This window comes from Caretta caretta, chromosome 9 (assembly GCF_965140235.1).
Source record: "Caretta caretta isolate rCarCar2 chromosome 9, rCarCar1.hap1, whole genome shotgun sequence".
Lineage (NCBI taxonomy): Eukaryota > Metazoa > Chordata > Testudines > Cheloniidae > Caretta > Caretta caretta.
The window spans coordinates 34,678,893-34,706,808 of NC_134214.1; the positions used below are offsets into that span (position 1 = coordinate 34,678,893).

The window sequence follows — 27,916 nt, forward strand, 5'->3', positions numbered from 1 at the left end:
CTGTGGGCCTCGGGACCAGGGTGGAATATAGGCTGGCCCACCGGGGCTCCTCACCCTCTAGAGGTGGCAAGAGGTCTCGCCAATTCGTGTCACGGGCAGGACATGAGGGTGAAGACAAAAAGAGTGTGGAGCACGAGCGTGTACTGATGTTTTCTTGGCGCGGTCCAGAACTGAACCGGCTGCAAATCATGCAGCCAGCTCGCGGTAAAGGGGTGGGATAGCCTGGCAGGTCCACAGGGCAAGGGTCCGATGAAAAGGTCTGGAGGGCCTGGGGTGGAGGGTGTGCGGGTCATGCTTTCTCGCAGGACCCGGTCAAGGAAGACCCGAGCAGTGGGCGGTAAAGCGCCCCTCACCTCCTGAAGTACGTGCCAGGGAGTACAAGGCCTGGAGAGCCCCATGCGCCAAGCAAGAGTCAGGGGATCCAACTAGTCTCCCCGGTCATAGTCCAGGAGGTCTCCAACTCTGGTGACTTCCGCCAGGACCAACCTCTGGTGTACCGAGGGGGACTCAATCACCTGTACACGGAGCTGGGGGTTGTGTAGCAGGAGCTCCATGAGATCTACCCCCTTGGTGGCCGCCACGGACCTGGTCACCGAGAGCAGCTTCCAGGTCGAGAGGAGGTCCTGGTAGAAGACCGGCAGCCTGGAGATGTCTCATGGAAGACCTCTCGGATGGAGATAAAGGAGCTGCCGGTCATATCGGAACCCTCGGAAGCGGCGCAGGAAGGCGTGTGTCAGTACGCTCCATGCCGGACTACCTGCACCATAAAGGAGCCTCTGCAGGGCCTGGAGGCGGAAGACATGGACCTGAGTGCCCAGACACTTCAGGCCCTGCCCTCCCTCCTCCAGGGGTAGATGGAGAACCCCTGCAGAGACCCAGTGCAGTCCTGACCAGACGAACTCCAGAATCAACGTTCGGAGGTTGGCCAGGAAATCTGGGGCCGGGACCAGGGTGTTAAACCAATACCAGAGCATGGACAAGACTAGTTGATTAAGCACCAGTGCCCTCCCTTGAAGGGAGAGACACCACAGTAGTCCTGTCCATCTCTGGAGCCACTCTACCACCCTACCCTCTAAACTGTGCCAGTTCTCCGGTGGAGACGGATGCGTGGCAGAAAGGTAAATGCCTAGATAGAGCAGCGGACCCACGCTCCACCAAATGGCCTGAAGTGCGGGTGGGAGGTAGCTTGCCTGCCACCAGTCCCCTACCACCAAGCCAGAGCTCTTGACCCTGTTGACCCAGGCGGAGGAGGCTGCCAAGTAGACGGCCTGGCAAGCCTCCACCTGCAACAAGTCGCCCGGGTTCTGGACGATGAGGAGCATGTTGTTGGCGTATGCCGACAGGACCAGCTGCAGCTCTGGCTCCTGCAGCATCAACCCAGTCAGCCTCCATCGGAGGAGACAGAAGAAGGCGCTCAATCACCAGAGCGTACAGCGTATGGCCCCTGCCGTACTCCCTGCCCAAAGCTGACAGGCTCGATCAGGGTCCAGTTGAGCCCTACCAGACACTCACGGAGGTGTACAGCACCTGGAGAAAACCCACAAACTAGGGTCCGAAACTGAATGCTCACAGAGTGCCCAGGAGATACCCGTGGTCCTCCCTGTCGAACGCCTTCTCCTGATCCAGGGACAGAAGGGCGAACGACAGATCATTTCCACACCCAAGTTCCAAGAGATTACGGAGCAAATACAGATCATCAAACATGGTATGTCCCGGGACGGTGTAGGTCTGGTCGGGGTTGACCACGTCTGCCAGCACGGACCCCAGCCACAGCGAGATGGCCTTCGATACGACTTCGTACAGCAGAGTAGTAGAAGGCAGATATACTGGCCACTGGATAAGCAGTTTTCTGTTCCCTGACTGACCAGAGCGGAGGCTAGGGTGAATACATGATTCCAATTAGCCTGCAAAGCGTCGATTGAGGCTGTTATGCTAATGAGAACACCCGACTCCAATTAATCTGCAAAGAGTCAGGTGAGGTCGTTAAGCTAATGTGAACACCTGACTAATTAAGGCTCCTCTAATACTGTAAAAGAATTCCAAAGCCAAAAGCCACTTCTATAAAGAATGCCCAGCCACCAATTCCTCTCACTTAAAAGAGCTCACTCCAGTCAGGCTGGGGGAAGGAAAAAGGGAGCCAGAGGAAAGGAAGTGCGGCTGAAGGGCTGGGTAATGAAAACATTCTCAAGCCACTGGAAAGGGAGCCCTAAGGTAAGAGTGAAGAAGGCGTTAAGAGAGAGAAGCGGGAGAGCTGTGGGGAAGTGGCCCAGGGAAGTGTAGCAGCTCTGGCGACGAAAGGTTGGCTGTCAACAGCTGCTGCCATTAGGGTCCCTGGGCCAGAACCCAGAGTAGAGGGCGGGCCCGGGTTCCCCCCACCCGCCACTACAGAAACACCTCCTGGGACGGGAAGACAGGACCCTGTCAGGACAGGAGGCTAAATTGTTTGGGAATAAGCCCATAAGGACAACAGAGACTGTGGGAGTTCTCTCACCAACCTCCTTGCTGGCTTATGATGAAAAGGCCTCAGTAGACTGTAACCCTGGCCCTAGAGAGAGAAGGGCTACGTGGAGGGTTGCAGTGAGCCTCTGAGGCTAGCATATACCGACTGAAAGTGCGGGAATCATGGGGACAAGGTTGGAGCTCTGCCACAGTAAGTAGATTACAACATGGATGATGTTGGGTAAATCAGTGTAACTTATCAATGAGTGTTTGAACAGAACCTGGCACAATGGGGTCCTGGTCCACAACTGGTGCCTTTAGGGACCACGATAATACAAATAAAACAATAATAATAGTTCAGTAGGGATCTGAAATAAGTGTAATTTACCCAGAAAGGGTGATAGCAGGAAAAAGTAGCTAACAGAAGGGTGTAAAACAAATCCTGCTTTTCTCTTAGTCTATGTACATAGGGCTGACTTCTATACTGACACATGGTGTATAAAATGGTTGGCCCAGACCACCTTTCCTCTGAAGATCAGAGGCATTCTTTCAGGGCCTCTTCCTCTGGGACACCCTGCAAAGCAGCAGATCTATATTAAAGATTCTCCTAGGATGGATAGAATGGGTTATGTGCCTTATTTCCATACCACCATTCCTACCCCCTGCTGCTGAGGCGTGGCAGGGGACAGTGGGGGCAATTCATAGCTGTTGCAATAGACCCTTGGGGTCTTAGGCAGCTGGGAGTCAATTTAGAACTACCCCCTCCCCCCAGACACATTCTCCTGGGCTGTGCAAGCACAACTTTCAAGTTGAAGGCCTTAGCATTTACAGAGCCACCCTGCAGAAAGAAGCCTGACTTCTCCCCTACCTCCAGTTTGCACACCTGGCAGGCAACGATGGATTAAGACTAAAATCTGCAAGGGGGCAGGTGGAACAGCTGCTCGGGAATGATCATCGACAGCAATCCCAATGGCCAAAGGCAGAAACTGCTCCAGAGAAATAAAACCCCTGCAGCCAGGTAACTGAAGTTCCCTGTAGCTACTCCAGTGGGTGGGGCAAGCTTGCCCCTGTCAAGCTCTCAAAATGATTTACAAATGTTAATTCATAAAGATTCAAAGCACCCAAGTGTGCCAGGCCTCTGCACTAACCACTGCATGACACTGCTTCCCATAACTAACATCATAGCTGCTCAATGGTATGAATGATTAGCCAATCCATCCATCACAGGCAGCATAACGTTTTGCTATGAATCCATCCTTTGCATTGCAACAGATGAATACTGCAGCATGATATAATGGGCTAAACTCACAGCTTGTGTAAACAAGTGCAACTCCCATGGAAGTCTCTGGGCCAAACTGAGATGTGATCTATCTATTGCCTTAAAGTATGTGTGACATAGGGTTCAAGTTGGCCAGGTAATGGTGAAGTAGTGTAACTTGCACTGATTGGGCATGCAGTGGACATGTAAAACTAGGGTATCATACATGATGAGAGGACAGAATAAGATGTAGGCTGTACATCGTGCTGACAAATATTGTCTCATTGTTCATTTGTACTCCGCATCTGTCTGTATCAAGCTGTTGTTTCTTGTTTTATGCTTAGATTGTAAGCTCCATGAAGCACAGACAATCTTTTTGTTCTGTGTTCATACAACACCTAGCAAAACAGGGTCCCCGTCCACGAGTAGGGTGGTTCAGTCCTATAGTAATAGGAATAACAGATTATAACCAACAACAACTAGCAGGAAGGCAAAAGACAATGTATATGAAATCAGAATAAAAATGTAGATAACTGAAAATAAGTATGTATACCACATCTTCCAATTATTACATTAGAGGATGCTGTTTTTGCAGTATCAAAGACCTTGGGTTAGATTCTGATCTCAGTTAAATTAGTGCCAATCTGAAGTAGCTCCACTGAAATGAATGGAGATATTCTGCATTTACATTAGTACATCTCAACTGAGATGAGCATCTGGTCCTTGGGCCAGATCCTCAGATGGTATAGATCAGTATATCTCCATTGACTTCAGTGGAGCGACATCAATGTATCCGCTGATGATCTAGCCCTTTATCTTCCCCTCAGTTTAAAGTTTTTTACTGATCAAATTACAGGAAAATTGAAAGTCCCAACTGGGCTTACATCAACATCAAGCTGGACTTATTACACAGACATATAGCCCAGAAAATCATGACATCCTTAACGATTTTGTCCAGCTTCTTGAATAGAATAAAAAGGTTAACTCTTAAGTAGTAAGAACACATGTGCGCATTAGAAACACTTCACCAGGAACCTTTCAAAAGACTTATGGAACAGTGGATAAATGTGCATGATTGCTGTGTTGTGCATTTATGGACTTTCTGCTAAGATTAGACCAGACGGCTCATCTCTCAAACTAATTGGATCCTATAAATATTCCAGTGTCGCACAGATAACAAATGTATTTTTAAAATTGTAAATATTAATGATAGTTATGATTGTGAATGAGTTTGAAACACTTAGCATGCAGCCTATTTCCTCTGAATCAGCCAACAATCTACATAATGTAATTTCTTCCTGCAGACCACTGTTCCCTCTAAACTGTGTGCGTGTGCACGCACACAGATCCAAAACCCCGCGCACACAGCGAAACACCACGCACACAAAAAGTTGCACAGAAGCACAAAAATTTGCACAGACGAAATTTTTTGTGCACACGGCCTGTCAAAAATTAGAGAACATTGCTCCAGACTTGTAAAAATATTTATTATCCACAAAATCAAGAATTTAATATTTTCTGCTCAGTATGCTGTAGTTGAAAAATTAGAGTACTGAAATTCCTACGTTATCTAAATAATTCCCAATACAATTATTTTATTACACTAATGTAATAAAAAGAAATTACACTTTCAAATTTTTAATTTTTTTAAATGACCATTTTAATCAAGTATTTTCTTAAAAAGACACAGCCCAATACTGACAATAGTCATTTGTTTCCACTGAAGGTTTAAAGATTGGTGGATAAGGTCTAGAGTTCTCATTTCTGCAGATAACTTTTTATTCAGAAAAGGGGGAAGACCTTTCACAAACACAATACAAATGAAGGTACAGATCCTGTGTTGTGTCCATCTGAGATGCTTGACACAGCTGGCAGGAGCTGGGGAAGGAGATGTGTAAAGGTGGCATTAAGCCACCTTTACACTTCACCAACCGCAGTTTTACAGCTTTCTGGCTGCTGGGCCAGATACCAGTGTAAAGTGGAGCAACCTCAGGACTGCTCTTTGTCTTGCTGCCTACATTCCCGAGGAATCATTGTGGCAACTAGGAATTGCTGAGGTGTATGGATGCTCCAGTCACCTCTGTACAACAGTGTGTAGGATTGGTGGGTTATGCATGAACTGTTATGGATGCCCTAGTTCACCAAAGGATTCCCCTGTGCGGGCAAAGTCCTTGAGTGACCAATTAAAATTACTTAAAGGCTGCAGTTACTGCATTTATGAGAGCAAAGAGACTAAGTGTGGTTAACAACTGCTGCATGCACCTTGTATGTTCTACACCTGCAGAAGGGCTACCCATTATCTGAGAACTCAAGGATCAAGTAGCTGTGCCTTTTATGGAAATAATGTATTTGTTTTAAGAAATAATTTATTCCTGAACTACTCTCTGCCCTTAGAAATGTAACATTCAATTTTCTTTGAAATTTTCATTCTGTGGCAGCTCCTTATATCATGGCTGTCTCCCAAACAAGCTTCCCTCTTCTCACCCAACCCAACTGGTAGCCGTCTCTCAGTTGCTTTCTCTAGTGCGTGTATAATTCTTTTTCAATGCTGGGGCTGCCTCTGCTGAGCAGGCTTGATACAGTCATTTTATATCCTTTGTAATTTAAAATACGCTATAAATACTTCCTGTATCCACCAATCTTTACTCTAAACCTTCCATTACAAAAAAATGAGGACATTCAAGGGCGCAGTTGAGAGTTTTCAGGCTCAACCCTGGCATGCTTTCTTATGGGTTAATTAGAACGTGAAAAATGCCAGTTCTTTCAAGACAGTGAATTACTTCTAACCCTTGAGGAGAATCAAATATTTGATTGATGGGATAAAAACCTGTGCAGCAACAGCATTGGTTACTTTTTGGAAATATTATATACTGCAGAGAACGAAGCAATGGATGAATTTGACTGGAATTCTCTTTGGCTTTCATTTAACTACAAATCCCTTAGTTCTCATTTTAACCTCTCTGCAAATGCTAAGAAATGGAAAAACTGAGGAGAGCTTCTGAAAAAAAATATGTATGGCTAAATTCACAAGTCCCACACCTGTCCAACATGAGAACTGCAGGTGGCCAGCCTGTCTCACGTTGGGCACCCAACAATTTAAGCACTTCTATTAAAAACAAAAAGGGTTTCTTGGTTTAGCAATACAGTGCTATTCTCCACAGCTCCCCCTTCTCCCTGGTTGGAGCACTGAGAACGGAATCTCCTGGGTCCATCTACTTTGCAGACACAAAAACAGCAGTGGCTAATGTTTTCAAACTGTAAATTGGCAGTTAGAGAACCTAACAGACCTATGCTAACCTAGCCCACTTGCAGATCAGGTCACCTGGGAGGTCTCAGAACCTTCAAACTATACAGTGTACTTATATGTACACTTCATACATTTTTGTGGGCTGACTTAATTATTCTCCCATTCACTAACCTTCTTCAACTCTCTCCTCCAGACTCACATCTGTTGTGACCTCCTCAGGAAATTAGCCCAGTCAGTGACCACTGTGGGGCAGTTGGGAACAGATATTTCCTTTTGTAAACCATTGGAATGATTTGGAACATCAAACTGTTCAGTAACTGACCCATGTCGCCTCATTACACTTGTCCTCCATCACTTTGTTAATCCACACACACTTTGTCAATTAGATAGCAAGATCTTCAGGGAAGGAATCATATTTATAACCTGCAGATTTGCACAGAGACTAGCACAGTGTGTCCCAGTCTTGACTGACTGGTGCCTTTTGGCCCAGCCGCAATGCAAATAAATAATACTCCAGAATTAAACTACTATTCCTTTAAAACGTTTGAATTAATTCCAATGAAGCCAACTGGGCGTACTTTCAGGAAGGCGCCTGGTAAAACAACTTGAAAGACAAGTGCAACAGGAAGGAGGCCAAAAACAAACAGGAGTACAGTAGCTGGAATAAAAGGGGAACAGGGTTGAACTAAGAGGAACAAAAGAACATGGAATATTAAAAGGGGAACTCTACCAAGGCGGGGCAAAAGGAAATCAAGAACAAGCCACAACAGACAAGGTTTGATTGCATCTGAATTTAAGAAACCTACAATCCAATAAATGCAAAGGAAAAAGGGAGAAAAGAAAGAGAGGGAAATCAGTGCTATTAGAATATGAGGGACATAAGGGAATGAGGGGAAAGAGAAGCAGCTCTGGAAAAAGTGAACTGAGATTAGAATCTGGGTGGGTAAATGGGAAAACAAAGAGGTGTTGTTGCTGTTTGACAATCAAGGGAGTTTAGCAACTTTCCAAAAGAAGTGCAGAGAAGCATTAGCATAAAAGAAGGGGTGGCAATAAAGAGAAAAGTGAAGAAGACTGGTAACCCCCCCCCCCAACTGAAAAAGGAAAAATCTTGTTAAGAATGATTGTGGATCATATAAGTTAGGTGCAAAAAAAAAAAATCACTTATACTCTTGGGTAGCAGACTTGAAGAAAGACTCCGGGGAAGAGAAAAGAGGGACACAGTTGTAAGAAACCTGTGCCTGGATTGGGAATTAGCCTGCGTGTGTGCTACAGTGGCTCTGGCTGTCGTCACTGGGGTTGCTAGAGTGTAAAACAAAAGGTTAGACTAAGATTTGCTGGAACCTGAAGAGGATGATGTTCATGTAGCTCAGAACAAAGATTACTGTGTTTGATTTGATGAAAGGACCAGGCGGACGTGAGGCACCTCAGAGACTAACCAATTTATTTGAGCACCAGCTTTCCTGAGCTACAGCTCCCTGCATCCTTTTCTTTTTGCGAATACAGACTAACACGGCTGCTACTCGGAAACCTGTGTTTGATGAGATACTAGCTGTCAAGCCAATATGCCTGGACACTTGACTTGGATATTAACTGTGGGTCACATTGTGCCCCGCTGCTCCATGGATCCACATGAGAGTGGGGCGTACAAAAAGCACCCATTTAAGCCCCTGCTCATTGCTAGCACTCCTAGCAGTGTAAGAAAAACTCACAAAGGGGATGGGGAGAACGCAGGAGTCCCCAACCCCTTGCGTTGGTCCACATAGCTGGCCAGGCATGCCGTGCGGGGTATTTCATAACTCTTGAAGGAGCGTAGTGGCAGATTAACTCTGAGAAGCAAACCCAATGAGGAGCAATTGCAGCCTGGGTTAACCACGCAGGTAACATGAGCTTTGTTAAAAACGTTCCTGGTATACTGTTAAGTGCACATTGAAATCCATTCTTTGCTGTTACTGTTTGCAGTCTCTCAGTATCATGTGAAGTATATTTGTTTATTTACAGGCTTATCCATGATGTTGTATCTTAGCAGCAATAGTGGTATAGCTTCTCTTCAAGAGAAAAGAAGGTGAGGAATAGGGTGACCATACGTCCCATTCTGGCTGGAATAGTCCCTTTTTTAAGCCCTGTCCCAGCTGTCCCGACTTCCCCCGCCCCCCAAAGGAGGCATTTGTCCCGTTTGCTCTTGCCAACTGATCAAGTCCGCCACAGCAAACAGGACAAATGCCTACTTTTGGGGGAAAAAGTGGGGTGCAGTGTGAAGGGGACAAACAGAGATGCCAACCCCCCCCCAGGGGGAAGGTAGGGCTGGGGGGCGGAGGGAAGCAGCATTCCAGCATGCGGCGCCCCCGCAGTGTTCCAGCTACCAGGCAACAGCCTGGCGCGGCGTTGTTTCCAACAACAGTTGGGGGGAACGGTGGGGGGGGCAGGCAGCTGGGGGGTTTCATGTTTTCTCTTTGGGAAATATGGTCACCCTAGAGAGGAAAGGTTATTGTGACTAAATGGGTAGGGTAGAAGATGTGGCAGGGTCAGAACATGCTGCTGCCATGGCTGCAACCTCAGCAGTGGAAGCAGGAATAGTGGCTGCAATGACAGGCATAGACCGAAGCAGGAGCAGAAGTTCAGTAGTAGCAATACAGCTCTCTTGTACAGTGGTGCAGGCATGTGCTCTTCTGCTCTCTACTTTCTCATCTGCTCAAGTGTTGAAGATGCTGGGATTATCTTGCCCCCTAGTGGCTACCCTACAAAATTCACATAGGACCAAATTAATCCCGGTGTAAATCCACTGAAGTCAATAGACTATGCCAGCGGTTCTCAAACTGTGGGTTGGGACCCCAAAGTGGGTCACGACCCTGTTCTAATGGGGTTGCCAGGGCTGGCATTAGACTTGCTGGGGCCAGGGCTGAAGCCTGAGCCCCATCGTTCAGGGCCAAAACCGAAGCATGAGAGCCTCAGCCCTGGGTGGAGAGGCTCACGTTACAGGCCCCCTGCTTGGGGCTCAAGCCCTTGGGCTTTATCACCACCCTGTACCTGGAGTGGTGGGGCTTGGGCTTCCCCCACACACACACACCTGGGGCAGCAGGGCTTGGACGGGCTCAGGCTTTGGTCCTCCTTCCTGGGGTCACATAGTAATTTTTGTTGTCAGAAGGGGGTTGCGGTGCAATGATGTTTGAGAACCCCTGGACTATGCATTGCCTCTGATTTTGAAAAGTGATGTAAATCAGAATCCCTACTTACTGCCCTGTCAGGGAGCCTAATCAGGTGTGATGGAAGAAGGTATAAATTAAAGTTGCCTTTAAATCCCTTACTTTACTTTATATATTTTACATACACACCCTGTAAATCACTTTGCTTCCTACAGTAACTCTTCTGGCCCATTAGTATGTGAGTTAAACAATCTGGACTCCCTTAGATTTAGTAGATGTAAGTAGAGCAATTTAGAAAATATTGTATCTGCACAGAAAAATGTAGATAATGGGATTTTTTTTGTTGTGGAAATTTCAATGGAAAATTTTGACTTTTCATCCCTAAATTTAAAATGTTGAGACTTTCAGGTTTTCCAGTGAAAACTGAAATTTGACAAAAGCGTACATTCCACACAAAAATCTGCCTAGTTGAAAAAAAAAATATTTTCCATCTAAAAAATTGATGGAAAATTTTCAATCAGCCCTAGGTATAAGTTATACATTGGCAAGAGGGTGAAAGCTGAAATAAACCTATGGGGATCTAAAATGGTTTAACAGATGCATTGAGGTGACTGAAAACGGTACCAGCTTAGATTCCCAATAGATTTACCAGCTCAAATTTAGAGGTCATATTGAAGATGGTGTAAGCTACCGTCGGACTTCCTAAGGGAATTTAAGTTAGGGAATTTACTTCCATTGACACATCTCCTCTGAATTATGCCTGAGTTGGGGGCCAATGGATTTAAACTGGGTGTTAATTTGTTCCATAAACCCCAACCCATGAGAGTGCAAAAACATCTGTTTTTCAGTTTCACTATGCCCTATTTAGGGATAACTAACAAATAACAACAAGAACAACAACAGTAGTCACTTACATTTTAAATAGTTGGACAGGATCCAAAGCTGACTTCTGTGGAATCCTGCCAATTTACACTCACAGAGGATCTGGTCCAATGTCCTTTCCACAGTTTACTACTATGATCCTTCTCCCCTCCCTTGGTAGCCTGACCTCCCCTGTGCTTTGGGAGATCTGAACATGAAAGTAGGAAAAGTTGGGAGGAGACGTTTAATAAATAGACAAACTATGCCCCATTTTGCTCTCAAGTAGGAAATGGAAGTTAAAATATTCCTCAAGCATTAACTGACTGAGAAAAATTTTCTGTGGTCAATTTGGTTGCCATTCAACACTTGAGAGAATAATGCAACTGAATTCCATAGCTAAAACTCTTACAAGCAGTCTTTTGTAGGCCCTTAAAATCCTGTAAAACAACAACAAAATGAATGGAATTTCAGTGTGCATTTCAACAAGAGATGTTCACTTACACATTTTTAACAGGAGGAGGCACTTGTTTTCAGTGTTCAAGAAAGTTTCTTTAGCTTCTGGACCTTTTAAAAATAATTAACTGAATTTTAAAATAGCCTTCAGTTCCAGTGAAGAGCACCTGTCTTCTATTTAACACACCATTTCCTTCACCATATTTTAGTTGGCCAGGCCATGGCTTGCTGGAAGAAAATACGAAGCAGCAGCTGGATTTATCCTACCCTGGTCCTCTGCATTTATGGGTTTTTCTCCCTGATGAGGCCATCAGAACCTTTCCTCACCCCTTATCTAACAGGACCAGATAAAAACCTGACCATTGATGAGGTATGGCTATACACTGCTTTCTCATTATATGGAATAACAAAATACTGAGTATGCTTTATTCTTCAGAAAGAAAGTATCAGACAATCTCATTTACTCTCCAACATTTATTACAGAAAGATACATGCATGATATTTCCCCTGTGAAAGATTAGGAGCTCAATCCTCATTTCTGCCCTAAAGGGCCAATTGAGAATTCCCTGACAAAAGGTAATATTCAGGGGGCACGTAGACAGCATATGTTTTAAAACGTTAAGGGAACAAAGATAAAACAAAGATTTTCCTATTAAGCAGCGAACAGGGCAGTATAAGATCTGTGCATCATGCATACTTATATTGCTATATTTTATGCACTGAATTAACAGCAATGAGTGTGATGCTTTCTCCAAGTTAATTCACAAAAATCACAGGATTCCTTCCTTTCCCTTCCAGGTTACAAACCAGATTTTACCAGTTTGGACATACTCCTATCTGGCGTTGCTGTTTCCTGTTTTCTTGATTACGGACTATATGCGCTATAAACCCATCATTATTCTACAAGGCCTTAGCTTCATTATTACATGGCTGATGCTTTTGTTTGTCCAAGGAGTGCTAGCCATGCAGCTGATGGAGGTTTTTTTTGGGATGGTAACAGCCACTGAAGTTGCCTATTACGCCTACATTTACAGCGTTGTCAGTGTTGACCATTATCAGAAAGTGACTAGTTATTGCAGAAGCATCACACTTGCTGCAACCACAGTTGCGGCAGTGCTTGGGCAACTTTTAGTGTCTTTGGCAGAGCTATCCTATTTTTATCTAAACGTCATTAGTTTGGCTTCTCTGTCCTTGGCCCTCCTAGCCTCATTTTTTCTACCAATGCCAAAACATAGTATGTTTTTTCACAAAAATCGTATCCCTGAAACTCCCCAAGGAGCAACGGATCAAGACACAAAGTCAAAAGCAACCAGCATTAATGAGCAGCCAAGTTGCCAAGAGGACAAAGACACTGCGAAATCATCCGTCCTTTCCAGGACCTTGCCTGAATGTCAGTCTGACAAGCATCAGTGTCACATGCTTGTGCAGTTATGCAAGGATGTAAAGGAATGCTATTCCACAAAGAAGCTTCTTTACTGGTCCCTCTGGTGGGCTTTAGCCACTGCGGGCTATAACCAGATTGTGAATTACGTCCAGGTGTTATGGGACTACAGAGCACCCGCTAAGAATAACAATGTTTATAATGGGGCTGTTGAGGCAGCAGCAACATTTCTGAGTAAGTAAACAACATAGTATTAAAGTTTCAGAGTAGGAGCCGTGTTAGTCTGTACCCACAAAAAGAACAGGAGGGCTTGTGGCACCTGAGAGACTAACCAATTTATTAGAGCATAAGCTTTCGTGGGCTTCAGCCCACTTCATCAGATGCATAGAATGAAACATATACTAAGAAGATATACACACACACACACAGAGAAGGTGGAAGTTGCCATACAAATTGTAAGACGCTAATTAATTTCTACCTTCTCTGTATGTGTGTGTATATATATATATATATCGATCTTCTTACTATGTGTTTCATTCTATGCACCCGATGAAGTGGGCTGTAGCTTATGCTCTAATAAATTTGTTTGTCTCTAAGGTACCACAAGCACTCCTGTTCTTTTTATAGTATTAAAGTATTTCCTCTAGTAAATTCTAAAATACAAACTATACCAGATATACGTTTTAAATCATGTGTGCTCCTATGATGTGGTTTAAGTCCATTTCATGCCTATTAAGCATTCCACAGTAGGGGTAAGCAGGTTGTACATTCAAATTATAATAGTTCATGTGAAGAACGAGAAGCCTCAAATTTAACACCATGTGTCAGGGTTCCCTCCCCACTTTGAACTTTGGGGTACAGATGTGGGGACCCACATGAAAGACCCCCTAAGCTTATTTTTACCAACTTAGGTTAAAAACTTTTTCAAGGCACAAGCTTTGCCTTGTCCTTGAACAGTATGCTGCCACCACCAAGTGATTTAGACAAAGAACAGGGAAAGGACCACTTGGAATTCCTATTTCCCCAAAATATTCCCCCAAGCCCTTACACCCCCTTTCCTGGGGAGGCTTGAGAACAAACAAGATGAGTACAAACCAGCCTTGGATTTTTAAGACCCAAAAAACCCAATTAGATTCTTAAAAATCAGAACTTTATTAGAACAACAACAAAAAAATAAGAGAACAACTCTGTAAGATCAGAATGGAAGATAATCTTACAGGCAGTCAGATGCAAAACATAGAGAATCCCTCTAGGCAAAACCTTAAGTTACAAAAAGACACAAAAACAGGAATACACATTTCCTCCAGCACAGCGAATTTACAAGCCAAAACAAAGAAAACCTAACGCATTTTTTAGCTAGATTACTTACTAACTTTACAGGAGTTGGAGGGCTTGCATCCTTGATCTGTTCCTGCAAAAGGCATCACACAGACAGACAAAAGCCTTTTTCCCCCCCTCCAGATTTGAAAGTATCTTGTCCCTTCATTGGTCATTTTGGTTAGGTGCCAGCGGGACCACCTTAGCTTCTTAACCCTTTACAGGTGAAAGGATTTTGCCTCTGGCCAGCAGGGATTTTATAGCACTGTATACAGAAAGGTGGTTACCCTTCCCTTTATATTTATGACACCATGCCATGTATTTCTCAAGGGGGCTGACTCTCAAAGTGTAGTCTTTAGCTCGATAGAGTTTTGTGCAGTACTTGGTGGTCTGTGGAGAGCGCACTGATCACATGGACCTTGTGTCCAGCTGCTAAATTCATTCTAAGGAGCTCAAAATGCATTGCTGCCCTGTTATTTTTCCACATGGGCCTTGCTATGTTTGGCACTGGAATGTTATTCATTCATGAATGGGAAGGGACGCTTGTGTGAGACACTCCCTAAGACGACATGGATCTCACTGTGAAAAGTTAAAGAAGTCCTTCAATAGAGTATGGTGCACATTTTGAACGTATTGTTGTGTACGTTACTTCTCTTGATGAGATCCAGGCCAGTGTACTTATTAGAATTAGCTATCAAATGATAGGAAGATCAGTTAATATCAAACTTAGTTTTCAGACGTTTAATACATTCACAGTCAAATTTCAGACTGAAGCATGGGTTTTGGAAGTAATATAGGGTGAGGTAGTAGCATCCCAGAGTTAAAGTGCACACCTAGGATTTCATTAGCGGTCCATCGCTAGTTAAGCCTTCTCTCACACATAACCTTGTTGCCTCGCTACTCATACGAATAAAGGATGCAAGACAGAGCCAATGGTCACCCTTCCTTTATAAACAGGAACTTTAAAAAAAACTCTAAGCCCTAATAAGAAATTTCTAAATCCTAATTGGCATGTATAATGTGGTGCTAGAAGAGAATTTTTTCACCAAAAATTTTAAGCGAACTCTACACTCACTATCCTGATGAAGTGGATTATAGCCCATGAAAGCTTATGCCCAAATACATTTGTTAGTCTCTAAGGTGTCACAAGGTCTCCTCGTTGTTTTCGCTATCTTGAGATACCGGAGTTTTAAAAAGGAATTAGGGACCTGGGTCCATTGCTACCCTGCAGCTGGAATAGTTATTTATCCCAGTGCAAAACGAATGCAGAATGCTACCATCCCAATCCAGCAGTGTTTTACACTCACTTTGCACTGGGGTAAATGGCTGCAAGGCAACAGTGAATCACTCCCAAGGTGTTTCCTCAGATAAATTCTCATAACTATTCTGTGTCATGTCACATCTCCAAGAGCCCAGCAAGTTCACACATTGAGCACTAGGGTCTTTGGCCCATCATTTTCCAGAAATGATGGTATGTAAGCAATTGTGATACTTTGCCTGATTAGGAATGAGAGAACACTGTTCTCTGTTGGCACACTATAGATTTTTCAAGACCAATGAAAGGTCTGGCTGGCCTAGCAAGTTTCACAAAAGGTCTGTGGGCTTGGTAAATTCAGTCAGTCAAAGGATTTGCTTCAGGATTCTGACTAAGCTTCTAAAGCCACAAAGGAGTTTGGTAGATTTTAAAAGGACATGATCAAAGCTCAGTGGAATTAGTAAGCTCCCCAGGAAACCCTAAGGGTATGTCTATACTACGAAATTAGGTCAATTTTATAGAGGTCAATTTTTAGAAATCAATTTTATACAGTCAATTGTGTATGTCCCCACTAAGCAAATTAAGTCGGCGGAGTGCGTTCTCACTGCCCTGGCTTGCATCGACTCACGGAGCGGTGCACTGTGGGAAGCTATCCCACAGTTCCTGCAGTCTCCGCTGCCCATTGGAATTCTGGGTTAAGCTCCCAATGCCTGATGGGGCAAAAACATTGTCGCGGGTGGTTTTGGGTACATGTCATCAGTCTCCCCTTCCTCCTTCCCTCCGTGAAAGCAACTGCAGACAATCATTTTGCTCCTTTTTTCCTCTTTCTACAACAGACCTGGATCGATTAGATAGGCAGTGGGATGCTCTGTGCCACCGTCCAAGCTCTCTGGAGGCTTTCATCTGCTTCCAGTTCCGTTTGGAACTGTTCCCTTGGCGCTGGAGACATCAGTTCCTCATTGGATTGTAGACCTAGGCTTGGTCCCTCTGGAAGCGATGCAGTTGATGGGGCTGTTTCCGTTGACTGTGAACCGTTCTCTGCTGGTGCACTATGTTGGCGTTCAGGCTCCAGCTGAGCCTCTTGTGTAGGGTTATAGGCTGCTGCCGGTGCAGGTTCGGTGGGGCCCTCTGATGTTGGGGTTGCAAGTACTGGATTCAGTGCTGGCAATGGTTCTGGTGCTGGTTGTTCTGCCGGTTCTGGTTCTGAGACTGGCTCTGTCTGGGTCTCTGTGACTGGATCCACTAGTGCTCTTGCAGATGTTGGCATGGGGTCCAGTTCCATCACCTCTGACTGGGTCCTGATAGAAGTTTCTGGAATAGAGCTAGGTGTGACAGCTTGCTTAGCCGGGCCGCGGGTGACCATTCCCACCCTCTTGGCTAGCTTCACATGATTAGCCAAGTCTTCCCGCAACAGCATGGGGATGGGATAATCATCATAAACTGTAAAAGTCCACGTTCCTGACCAGCCCTTGTACTGGACCAACTTGACTGTAGGCAAGTCAAAAGAGTTTGACTTGAAGGGTTGAATCATCACTTGGACCTCTGGGTCGATTAAATTGGGATCCACAAAGGAATAGGGATAGCTGACACTTGTGCTCCAGTGTCCCTCCACGCGATGACCTTCTTCCCACCCACACTCACAGTTTCCCTCCACTCTGAAAGTATCTGGGAGGTATCTGGGCTTGAGGACCTCTGGTGTGATTCTGGTGCAATGAACTGTCATCTGTTGGGGTTCTTGGGGCAGCTGGCTTTTACATGCCCCAGCTTGTTACATTTAAAACATTGCCCAGCTGACGGGTCACTGGGGCTAGGTGGGTTGCTGGAGAACAGTCTGGCGGTACAATAAGGGGTCTGGAGTGTTCCTTGGGGTTGGGGACTTGGGCTGCCCCCAGTAGTAGGGTGTGGTCTGAGGGTGTCCCTTCTGCTATCCGCTCCAACTGCGACTAGAGTTGTTCCTCTCTCCTCCCTCCACCCATTTTGTTCCAGCTTGCCCTGCCTCTCTGGCGGTCTGGGACTGCTCGTATTGATCAGCATAAGCAGCAAGACTTTCTGCTGAGTCCATTTTCTTATCCCATAAACATTGTTTTATATCCTCCTTGGATATATTCAGGAATTGCTCCTGTATCATCAAATCCCGCATTCCTCCAAAGTTAGTTACAGCCCATCCATTGAGCCATTTATTAAACCATCTGTCATCTGGTTTACATAAGCCACATTACTTAGTCCAGGTCTTCTCTCAAGGGCTCTAAATTTTACTCTGTAAGTTTCAGGTGTAACTTGAAATTGTTTTAAAACCAAATCCTTGAATTTATTATAGTCAGAAGCCTCCTCAATAGGCTTCTTATTGAATATGTCCAGAGCTCTTCCAGTCAATTTTGTGACCAATGTGGTCATCTTGTGAGCTTCAGGAATTTGATGGAGTGTGCACAGTCTCTCAAGGTGAGAAAATATTCAGCAATATTACTGGATTCATCATACTGTGGACATAGTCACTCCCATTTGTGGATTGTTGGGGAAGGATTGTTAGGGTTATTCGGTATATTCTGCTGAGCCTTTGCCTTCTCCATCTCCAGTGCATGCTTCCTCTTTTTTTCCTTCTCCTCCTTTTCTTTTTCCTTTGCCTCCGTTTCTCTCCTGTGGGCAGCCTCTCTTTCTTTTTCTTTGGCTGCTTGTGCATCCATCTCTGTATGTCTGAGTTCTACCCGTCTTTCATGTTCCTTTTGTTTTTCCTCAGCCTCAAATCTGGCTAATTCCAGCTTCTGTTGAACAGTGTAGTCTGTCATCCTGCCATTTTTGTTTTTAACTAACTGTACACCTAAGAGTTAGAAAGGAAAAAAAACCACACTGGCTTGTAAAATTTTGCTGTACTGTAACCGGATACTTTTTTTCCTCTGATAGCTGTTCTCAGCCTACAGAAAAATCCTTTTGTTATGCCTGCTGCTCTGTCCCCCAGGCAGAGACACAGAATCTACAGCTGCAATCACCTTTTACAAAACCCTTTAAAATCTTGCTGTGCTTCTGGTTCAAAATGATCCCACTGCTCTGCCACCATGTCAAGGTTCCTTCCCCACTCTGAACTCTAGGGTACGGATGTGGGGACCAGCATGAAAGACCCCCTAAACTTATTCTTACCAGCTTAGGTTAAAAACTTCCCCAAGGTACAAACTTTGCCTTGTCCTTGAACCGTATGCTGCCACCACCAAGCGTTTTAAACAAAGAACAGGGAAGGAGACAATTTGGAGACGTCTTCCCCCAAAATATCCCCCCAAGCCCTACACTCCCTTTCCTGATGAAGGCTTGATAAGAATCCTCACCACTTGGTACAGGTGAACAAAGACCCAAACCCTTGGATCTTAAGAACAATGAAAAATTAATCAGGTTCTCAAAAGAAGAATTTTAATTAAAGAAAAGGTAAAAGAATCACCTCTGTAAAAACAGGATGGTAAATACCTCACAGGGTAATCAGATTCAAAATGCAGAGAATCCCTCTAGGCAAAACCTTAAGTTACAAAAAGACACAAAAACAGGAATATACATTCCATCCAGCACAGCTTATTTTACCAGCCATTAAACAAAAGGAAATCTAACTCATTTCTAGCTAGATTACTTACTAACTTAACAGGAGTTGTAAGGCTGCATTCCTGATCTGTTCCTGGCAAAAGCATCACACAGACAGACAAACCCTTTGTCTCCCCCTTTGTCCCCTCATTGATCACTTTGGGTCAGGTGCCAGCAAGGTTATCTTAGCTTCTTAACCCTTTACCGGTGAAAGGGTTTTGCCTCTGGCCAGGAGGGATTTTATAGCACTGTATACGGAAAGGTGGTTACCCTTCCCTTTATATTTATGACAGTTACTATTTATTTTATAGTGTGGCAGATATAAAACGCAACATTCTTATATCGTCTCTCTAGGTTCAGTAACCTCCCTGGCAGTAGGATACGTGAAAATTAACTGGGATCTTTCAGGAGAGCTAGCACTGGGAATCTTCTCTGCACTGGATGCTGGTTCTCTATTTCTCATGCATTTTACTACCAACATCTGGGTATGCTATGCTAGCTATCTAGTTTTCAAGTCATGTTACATGCTCCTCATAACAATAGCAACGTAAGTACAAACCATCATCATGCTGAATTGTTTATGCACAGACTTCTTAAACAATAAAAAAAGTCACATTAGACATTCCTTCAGTTTAAAAATAATGAAGTTAGCATTAGATTGATTACAGCTCATTAGCTCCTTGAATTAAATCAATATATTCCCCAATTTTCATTTTAAGGGGTTGTTAGAATAGTTTGGTGGACTAAGACAAGAAAACAAGGACAACAGCCAACCTGTACAAACATATCCATTTTTCCTCGCACAGTTACAAGTACAACACTGCCTTCAGCTGGGTGGAACGTCAAAGGTGTTTGAAAGATGTCACCCACAAGTGACCACAGAATGCAGAAAGAATAAGCCATAATGTTTCTACATAACTGGGAATGTTTCAAGGAATTCAGCAATTAGTTATATTATGCCCTCTCTATTTCAGCTGGTTAGGGATATCCGGTGGATATTTATTGCTTTAAGTACATTTGAGATATGATATAGCTATGTCACAGATGGGGTTAAGAGCTACTAAATTAACCTACAGCTATACTTAGGTATATTTACAGCTTGCTGTTAGGTTAATTGGTGCTTTTAAAAAGAACAGACTGATAACAATAAACCCTCAAACCTTTGTTTTTAAGAAAGGGGGAGAGAGAGAGAGAGAGTGTCATTGAATTCAAATGAATTTTGCTTCTGTTACATAGCAGCTATATAGACATCTTCTCAAGGAAAAGCCCATTAATGGATCTCAATTCTTTCCTGATTACTTGAAAGCCATTAGAGGAGTTAAACCTAACACATTTACAAGAACCCTGGCACCCCATTTTTCTACAATCAAGTAAAATGTACAAAATGAACAGAATTAAATAAAGAATGTGCGAAGAGCAGTATTCCTACATTCCCATATGGTAGATACGAAGCACGCATCTGTCTACACAACACACACTCAAGCTAGTGAGGAGCTTTCAAATTAAAGATTTTTCATCAGAAGATCCCAATTCATCAAAACTGAAACTGATCGAAACAGGCCCTTTCCCATTAACAATCTCCCAACTAAAAGAAATGTTGAAAAAAGTTTCAAAGTTGTTGAAATGCTCATGTCAGCATTTCCAAAATTAAATGGTTCATTCTGTGGTTCAAAACAACTTTTATTTTGACATTTTAGTTATTTTATACTAAAAAACAAAATATTTAATCAATTGAAACATTTCAAAATCATCAAAACAAAATGTATCAATTGACCCAATCTGAGGTTTTTTTCTTCCCTCCAGATTATCAATTTGTGAAATTTTTCAACATTAACTTTTCATCTCAATTTAGGACACGAAATTTTTTCAAAATCTCAAAACTTCTCACAGGATAGGAAAACCATTTCACACCCATCTCTCTCTCTCTCTCACACACACACACACGTTTGACACATCTAACTCACTATTCAATCCAGCCTTCTGTTGAGATTGCTTTTTTGTGAATATGGCACAATAGAATTTTGTTCATACAAATATTTGGAGAGGATTTTTTTCATGCAAATACAGCTGTTGATGCATGAATTCGTGCATCCATGCGCACACAAAAGTCAATTTGTACTGAAAGTGCTTTCCGAGCCATCGTTGATTATTAATCCAGCTAGATGGATTAGGTCAGGGCTTAAATTCAGCCAGAGCTGCCTGGAGCAGAGCTTTGGTAAACATTTTCAACCCCCCTGGAGTTTTCATAGCATGTTGGGGGAGGAGAGGGAGAGTGCATGGGGGGCACCTGGAAAGACTCTGAGGATTTAAGCCCTGTCTTAGGTAGGCTAGTGTATGTGACAGGAAAAAAACGAATGTAAAATCTGCTGAACAGCAAATAAATCCAGTCTATTTCTTTCTCTTCCGCAGTCAAGAAGGAATCCAGCTGTTTTTAAATCTGGAGTCTATGAATATGGCCAAACCTAATGCTCATTCTTTGCACAAAATAGACAGGAAACAAATGTCCGAAGATTTCCTAGACCACACAATGCTCCCCTCTGAGAAATTCAACATCCCAATGATTTCTTCAGGCGTTGCTCCTGGTTTTATGAATGTTAGCTCACCCATCGTGTGACTTAACTGACCAATCTCACAGCCCACATTCTCAGTGCTGTAAATTGAGTACTCACCATAACGGTTTCCAAAAAACCCATAGGCCCAAATATTACTAAACATACACTGAGGTAGTGCCAAAACCTGCTCCCCAATTTGCTATATGCTGTAGAGACTTACAGAAGGCAACAGTCTTAAATATTATGGGTTCAGCAATAGCAAACAATGAACAAATTCTCCAACAGAGGTTGGTCTAACAACAGACATTATTGGACCAACCTTCTCTCTCTCATATCTGGGACCAACACGGCTACAAACACTGCAAACAAAAAACATCCTGACAGGTACATGGACAGTTCACAAACAGGAAAATGGGGGAAATCTGACAGATGGTTTGCCATGAAGTTCAACCAGCTCTACCAAAAAAATGGAAGCCCACAATAAACCTAATAAACCTATCAGGAACCTAATAAATATCCTATGTCCAATAAAAAAAATAATCGACATACTATACAATGTATTGCTAGAATTACAAGCAAACTTTCTGAGTAGAAGACCCAAAAGATACAATTTTACAAAGAAAAGTTTAAAATAAATGCAAAGAAAAAAGTTGAAGGGAGAGAAAAAACTTACAGGAATTCAGCAAAGATAAGAAGTAATCAATGCCACTCTCAAACCACAGACCTTACAAACCAACTGGCAAGAGAAACTCTGTTCTTAAGAGGTTCTATTAGATCCCATAGGGCTCATCTGAGCCAAGAATGGAAGGATAATCCAGAAGTTTGGTGATAGCCTAGGACCTGGGAGACCCAGGTTTAAATTCCCTGCTCTCTCATAGCCTTCCTGTGTAACTCTGAGCAAATCACTTATTTCCTCTGTGCCTCAGGTCTCCATCTACAAAATGGGGATTATAGGCGATACCCTGATTCTAGAGGACAGAAGGTGAAACCTCTCCTCAGAGATTATGGTAATATGGGAGGAGGGGGCATGTAAGGACAGAGAATGATAGTCAACATGTTCAAATATACCTTGCCTTGTCTACACTAGGGTGTTAAAATATGTTAGTAACACATTGTAAAATGACACCTTTTATCCTAGCCGAGACATACCATTCTGTATGTGAATCGTCGCTCTTTCCCAAGGAAAAGGAAAGGGAATACATTCATATTCCCTGCAGTTTAACTAACCAACCATTTAATTTTAGGTTTCAGATTGCTGTCAATCTAAGCATGGAACGCTACGCTTTAATGTTTGGATTCAACAACTTTGTCGCACTGGTGATTCAGACTATTATAACTGTAGTCGTAGTTGATTCAAGAGGTCTGGGATTGAAGATAGTCACCCAGGTAAATAGTATTATTCACTTCACATTTACTGTTTAGTTAATTCAGTTAGTGTCACATGCATCTTAAACCTGTAAAAGGAATCCTTTGACATCGCAATTTCCAGTTTAAGCAATCATAATCCACTCTTCTTTTGTCCTTTCCCTTGTGTAGACAGCACTGAAGATGTAACTTGGTCACCAGCTTTGAAAGTTTGCCACTGTGTTTTTACATAAAACTCATAGGTTAGTCATGGTCCCTTCCCTCCACCCTTAGTAGCCCAGATCCACACTCTAGGATCCCATTAAACTGACCCTTTGATTTTTTTTATTTTTTTTTTTTGCAGTATTACCTGACCCCAGACCAATTCATGACTGAGGAGGTAATACTGTTGGGCTGCTGCCAACTTCCTCTCAGTTAATACAACTAACCTAGCACCCACCCTGCTGAGAAATCAACATAATCTCTAGCCACAAGGTGTCATGGCAGTTCAACAGCATAAGAGGTAGCCTGGACCAAGCACAAAACTAAGCACAAGAGGCTCCTGCATTCTAATTCCATCTCTGCCGCAGACCTGCTCTGTAGCTTAAATCAGATAACTCTACCTTTCTGCCTCGAGTTTCCCCATTTGTAAACTGGAGTAGTAATACCTACTTATTACATAGGGGTGTTCACTGCGCTCATTAACCCAGTCCTACTTCTACTAATGTCAACTGAAATTTTGCCTTTGAGTACAAGGGCAGCAGGATCTAGCCAAAACCTTGGTAAATTATTTTTCCCTCTTTGAAATCATCACCATACTTTCGAGTTGACTGAAGAGACGTAGAAAGGAGCCTTCAGTAACTTGGCAGGAGAAGGTGGTGGTGAGAAGAGCGACAGAATCAGAGTACCAAAGTGGGAAAGTAAAGAAAGGGTAGAACTGGCTAACATGCACACTTTGAGTGGTTGACAAAGGGGGCAAGACACTTTGAATCTCTGATGGGGGAACCTGTATGATAATTGCTGTACCCTTGAAGCTCACAGCCACACCACACAGAGTAGGAATACATCCAACAGCACAGAATACTTAGGTATATAGAGTATAAAGCTATTTGAGTGGGTACCCAGCCTCTTACAAAGAATGCCATGGGATCTTTAATGACCCCAAGTGGCCAGAAACTTGGTTTTATATCTCGTCAATAGACTTAATCCTCAGCTGGTGTAAATTGCCGGGCACCATTGAAGTCACTGAAGCTCTGACAATTTACACAAATTGAGCATTTGACCCTAGAGGCAGCAGGTTTAACAAGGTAAGAAATGCTACTCTGGAACTTGCACGTCTGTCAGACTAATGCTTTCATGATGCCAACTATAGACACGATACACATTGACAAACATAATGGAAAAGGCTTAAGCAAACAAGTGCTCCCCATATTGTTACCTAAAGTCATCAGATGCTTCAGTAACACAAGAAAGTCCATGGAGAGCTCGCTTTTGAATATGGAAAAGAAAACAAAAACATCTGCTCTGTTAGTTCCAATCTTTACCATGTTCCCAGGTGAATGTAGAGAGTTCCCTCAATGACATCTCAGACACAGCAATTCCACATCACTTTTGCTGGCCCTCTGGGCTCCAAGAATACCAAAAAGGAGTTCAGATACCATTCAGCAGGGGTGTGACTTCTGAGTTTAGATATATTTTTATTAGATGGCCTTGAGGTCTCTTGGTTGGTTAGCACAAGCAGGCAGAGTTCCTGGAACGATGACAAGCACGCTGCAGATTCCACCACCACCACCCCTTTTGCTTTCCCAGAGCATAGAGCACCCCCTCCTGATCTTCCCCTCAGGGTTACTTCTGCACAGTAGCTCGATAATACTATTTACCTGCCAGGTGGTTTTAGCAATGAAGCTACATTATTGCCTGACAAAACTGATAGAGGAAGTAATATAATAAACGGGTGGAGGACTCAAACAGGGCATTATGGAACAAAATATTGTCCAAAATGCTAAAGACCCCTTGAGAGTTTCTTTTCACAGCCATTGAATGAAAACTTCAACAATATAGAGGCACAAAAGCAGGCTTATGATGTATTACTTTAGAGTCATTTCTGTTGATTTTAATAAGTTCTCAGAGCTTTACATTTTTCACAGTATTAAAAGCACTCCTCCCTCCCCATTCACTGTGAAAGGCAAAAAAAAATTGCTTCCTGATGTATTAAATTTTGATCTACTGTACGTTCAAGGTAATAAGTGCTCTAAGACTCTGTACATCTTGAGATCCTGAAATGAAGATACATCTACAGTACACCTTTGATTGTCTGCATATCACGGGGGAATGAAGAAGCAATCAATCACTTTTGGATAATCAGAGTTATCAGTGTAATTTATAAATGTTTGATGTGTATAATATTTGTTTCAATTAACAGTTTCAGCAACTGAGGTTTGTATGAACAAGGTAGAACTGTATCATTTCCAATAATCCTTATACTATAACAGGATAGAATATCACTGATGATATGCAAACAAACAGATCTTGTGTTCTCCCAATCCTGGACCACACTGATACTAGTCTAGTCTCCAGCATAAACTAGTGACTCTCTGAAGGCTGCTCGCCCTTGGCTGTCCATACCCCCAAGGAGCCATTCCAGTAGCTGGACATTGCCAGAGCCTAAGGAAATATTTGGTCATGCCTCTTTCCCTCACCACACCTTTATGATGCCTGCCAGGAGGAGCAGGGGGTTGGTGTAGGAGCCAGTATGACACCTCTGCATACCAAGCATCCACTGGTATCTGGCAAGCCATCCAAATGAAGTTTGTGCTTGCAGAAATTTAGCTATGACATGGGTGAACGAATTGGTAGAATCTATATACTTAATAGTTCAGAAAGATGTGGGTATTTCTCCAATACAGTATGTGTGTTTTACCAGTTCTTCTGCATTCCTTTTTTTCCAGTTCCTCATTTATGGCAGTTACTTTGCAGTCATAGCTGGGATTTTCCTGATCAGAAGCATTTACACAATTGTCTCAATCAAATGCAAAAGGGAAACACGGAACTTCTGCAATGGACCTCAGAACATTATGGAACAAGGATCAGAAACCAGATTATAACTAGCTATGCAAAGATCTGTGGCTTTAATGACCTCTCAAAAATGCCCCTGCTTGCAAAACTCTTACTGAAGTCAATGAGAGATTGCAGTAAGGGGAGCAGCACTTCGTCCTTCATGTATGCCCCTGCTAAATCACAACAAACTTACTCCAATCAAAAGAATTGGCTGATATAATTGAACACCAGATCTTCAGCTGGTGTAAATCAATATTGTGCCACTGATCTGCACTGACCTACCCGAACGTTATACCCTTCTGAGGGACTGGCCCATCATCCTGATATTTTGCCAAAAAAAAAAGGAAGAATCTGGTTTGATTGGATTCTGATTTATTTACACAACAGCATAACAATCTCAATCTATGTGTTATGCAAAAATACCACGGTTCTTTTTCCCTCCTTCACTCAGGCTTTTGAAAAAATTGTAAATGGGCTGCTTTCCATTCCAAAAGGCTATTCCATTTGGCAATTCAGCTTTGCTGCTCCAAGTGGGATGAGGGTTTTGCTCATACCTTCATTCAGGGTAGATCCTTGTAGCCTCCTACCTATGTATATCCCTGTAGGAGTGGGGTTTTATATTTGTATTTCAGGTTTAATAATGTAGTAATGTATTTCATCCTGCCAGCCACCCATTTTGAATAGCAGAAAGGAACGACTCTCTGGAGGATTGGTAGAAATGCATCTGACTGACTGCCAGTGACTGTCAGTGTCTGTACTGATGTTAAGGCAGGGACAGACCAGAACAATCCTCATGACAGATTATGGTCACCCTTTTGTTTTAGGATAAGTTATAACATCTACTATGGTTTCCTACATGTATTATAAATTAGGCACTATAGTTAAATATACATTTCTTTGTTTTAAGGTTTAGTAAGTAAGAGACAGGATCTTGTATTGTGTCTATGTTAATGAGAATAGAGGAATGTTGAAGGTCTGGGCCACAATGTGAACTGTTTTGATTACAAGATTTAGTAAGGTTTAATTTACAATGCCTTTCTTGCTCAACATAAAGACTGCTGTATACCTTTGAAGGTCTCTGTAAAAGACTGTTTGTGTGAATGAGGAATGCATGCATCAGGAAAAGATAAGGTGTGAAGGCCATTGTTAAAGTCAGATGGTCAAGAGAGGAAGAGTGAAGAAACTTAAGGACATTAGACAGAACCATCAACACACATCCATAATGAAGGAAGGGCAGATGACAACCCTGAGGTAGAGGCTGACACCCCTAAAGACAAGACAACTGATTAAATTGAAACCAGGACAGGATGACCCTCTTGGAGGTGTTTTGGAATGCTAACATCAAAAGATAACACCAATTAAAACCGGTTAAAAACTGACACAGCAAAATCCATGGATTTCGACAGAGAAAAACAGGGTGCTTGGCCATGGGACTTTGGGTTCATCTTGCCACAACTCCAGAAGCATCGGATCGCAACTGACAGAGCCCAGCTCCCCTCTGCGACCAATCTGGCTGACTACTAGATTGATCCAGACTCTGGACTGGTAACTATAATCATCAACTGGCTGGAGGGAGGGAGAGAGAGAGGGAGAGAGAGAAAAGTATATGCTAACTGCTGTAATCTCAATAAATGCGGTGTATTGCCTTCTTCCCTGAAAAAGATCCCATGTGCTTCTTATAAGCGTAACACCCCATCCTATGCCTGTAGAAGAATTACTGCTTCTACACCCCTATAACATTCCTTCTTAGTTTTGTATCTGTAATGCTGTTTCCTCCCCTCTACCTTTAAGATCACTCTTGAAAATTGGGCCTTTCACTCATGATGGTTGTAGAAGCCAGGTTCCCTAGAACAACTGTGGAGGTTAATTGTAAAAACAGTCAAGTCGTCGTGACTTGCATTTGAAAGAAGTTGCTTGAACTTCATGGTGAATCCATGGCAAACTTGGACTGGAAGAAGAGGAAGAAAATTTAAGAATCAAGGCAAAAGATAAACAGAGAACCCCACTCATTTGCTTGCGCCTAGATGCATAGAGTTAATTTAAATTAAGGGCGT

At 43.1% G+C, this 27,916-nt stretch overlaps 1 protein-coding gene across 2 annotated transcripts; it reads left to right on the forward strand.

The window, feature by feature from the left end:
• The first annotated feature begins 7,569 nt into the window (after positions 1–7,569).
• SLC19A3 (solute carrier family 19 member 3) lies at positions 7,570–27,523 on the forward strand. Of its 2 annotated transcripts, none has more exons than XM_048865153.2 (6): positions 7,570–7,719; positions 11,608–11,768; positions 12,197–13,013; positions 19,264–19,394; positions 22,706–22,847; positions 25,754–25,888. In XM_048865153.2, the coding sequence occupies exons 2-5, from the start codon at positions 11,619–11,621 to the stop codon at positions 22,811–22,813; spliced, it is 1,206 nt and encodes a 401-aa protein (XP_048721110.1). In that variant the 5' UTR covers positions 7,570–7,719; positions 11,608–11,618; the 3' UTR covers positions 22,814–22,847; positions 25,754–25,888. The 2 variants fall into 2 exon arrangements, with proteins under 2 accessions (XP_048721110.1, XP_048721109.1); XM_048865152.2 differs by having other exon boundaries at positions 7,572–7,719; positions 19,264–19,456; positions 25,754–27,523.
• The last annotated feature ends 393 nt before the right edge of the window (positions 27,524–27,916 follow it).

Bases quoted from the DNA above. Each gene is read 5' to 3' on its own strand.
- SLC19A3 (XM_048865152.2), top strand. From the start codon at position 11,619: ATGGCTTGCTGGAAGAAAATACGAAGCAGCAGCTGGATTTATCCTACC. The intron at 13,014-19,263 runs GTAAGTAAACAA...TCGTCTCTCTAG, and splicing joins GGCAGCAGCAACATTTCTGA to GTTCAGTAACCTCCCTGGCA. The intron at 19,457-22,705 runs GTAAGTACAAAC...ATTTAATTTTAG, and splicing joins CTCCTCATAACAATAGCAAC to GTTTCAGATTGCTGTCAATC.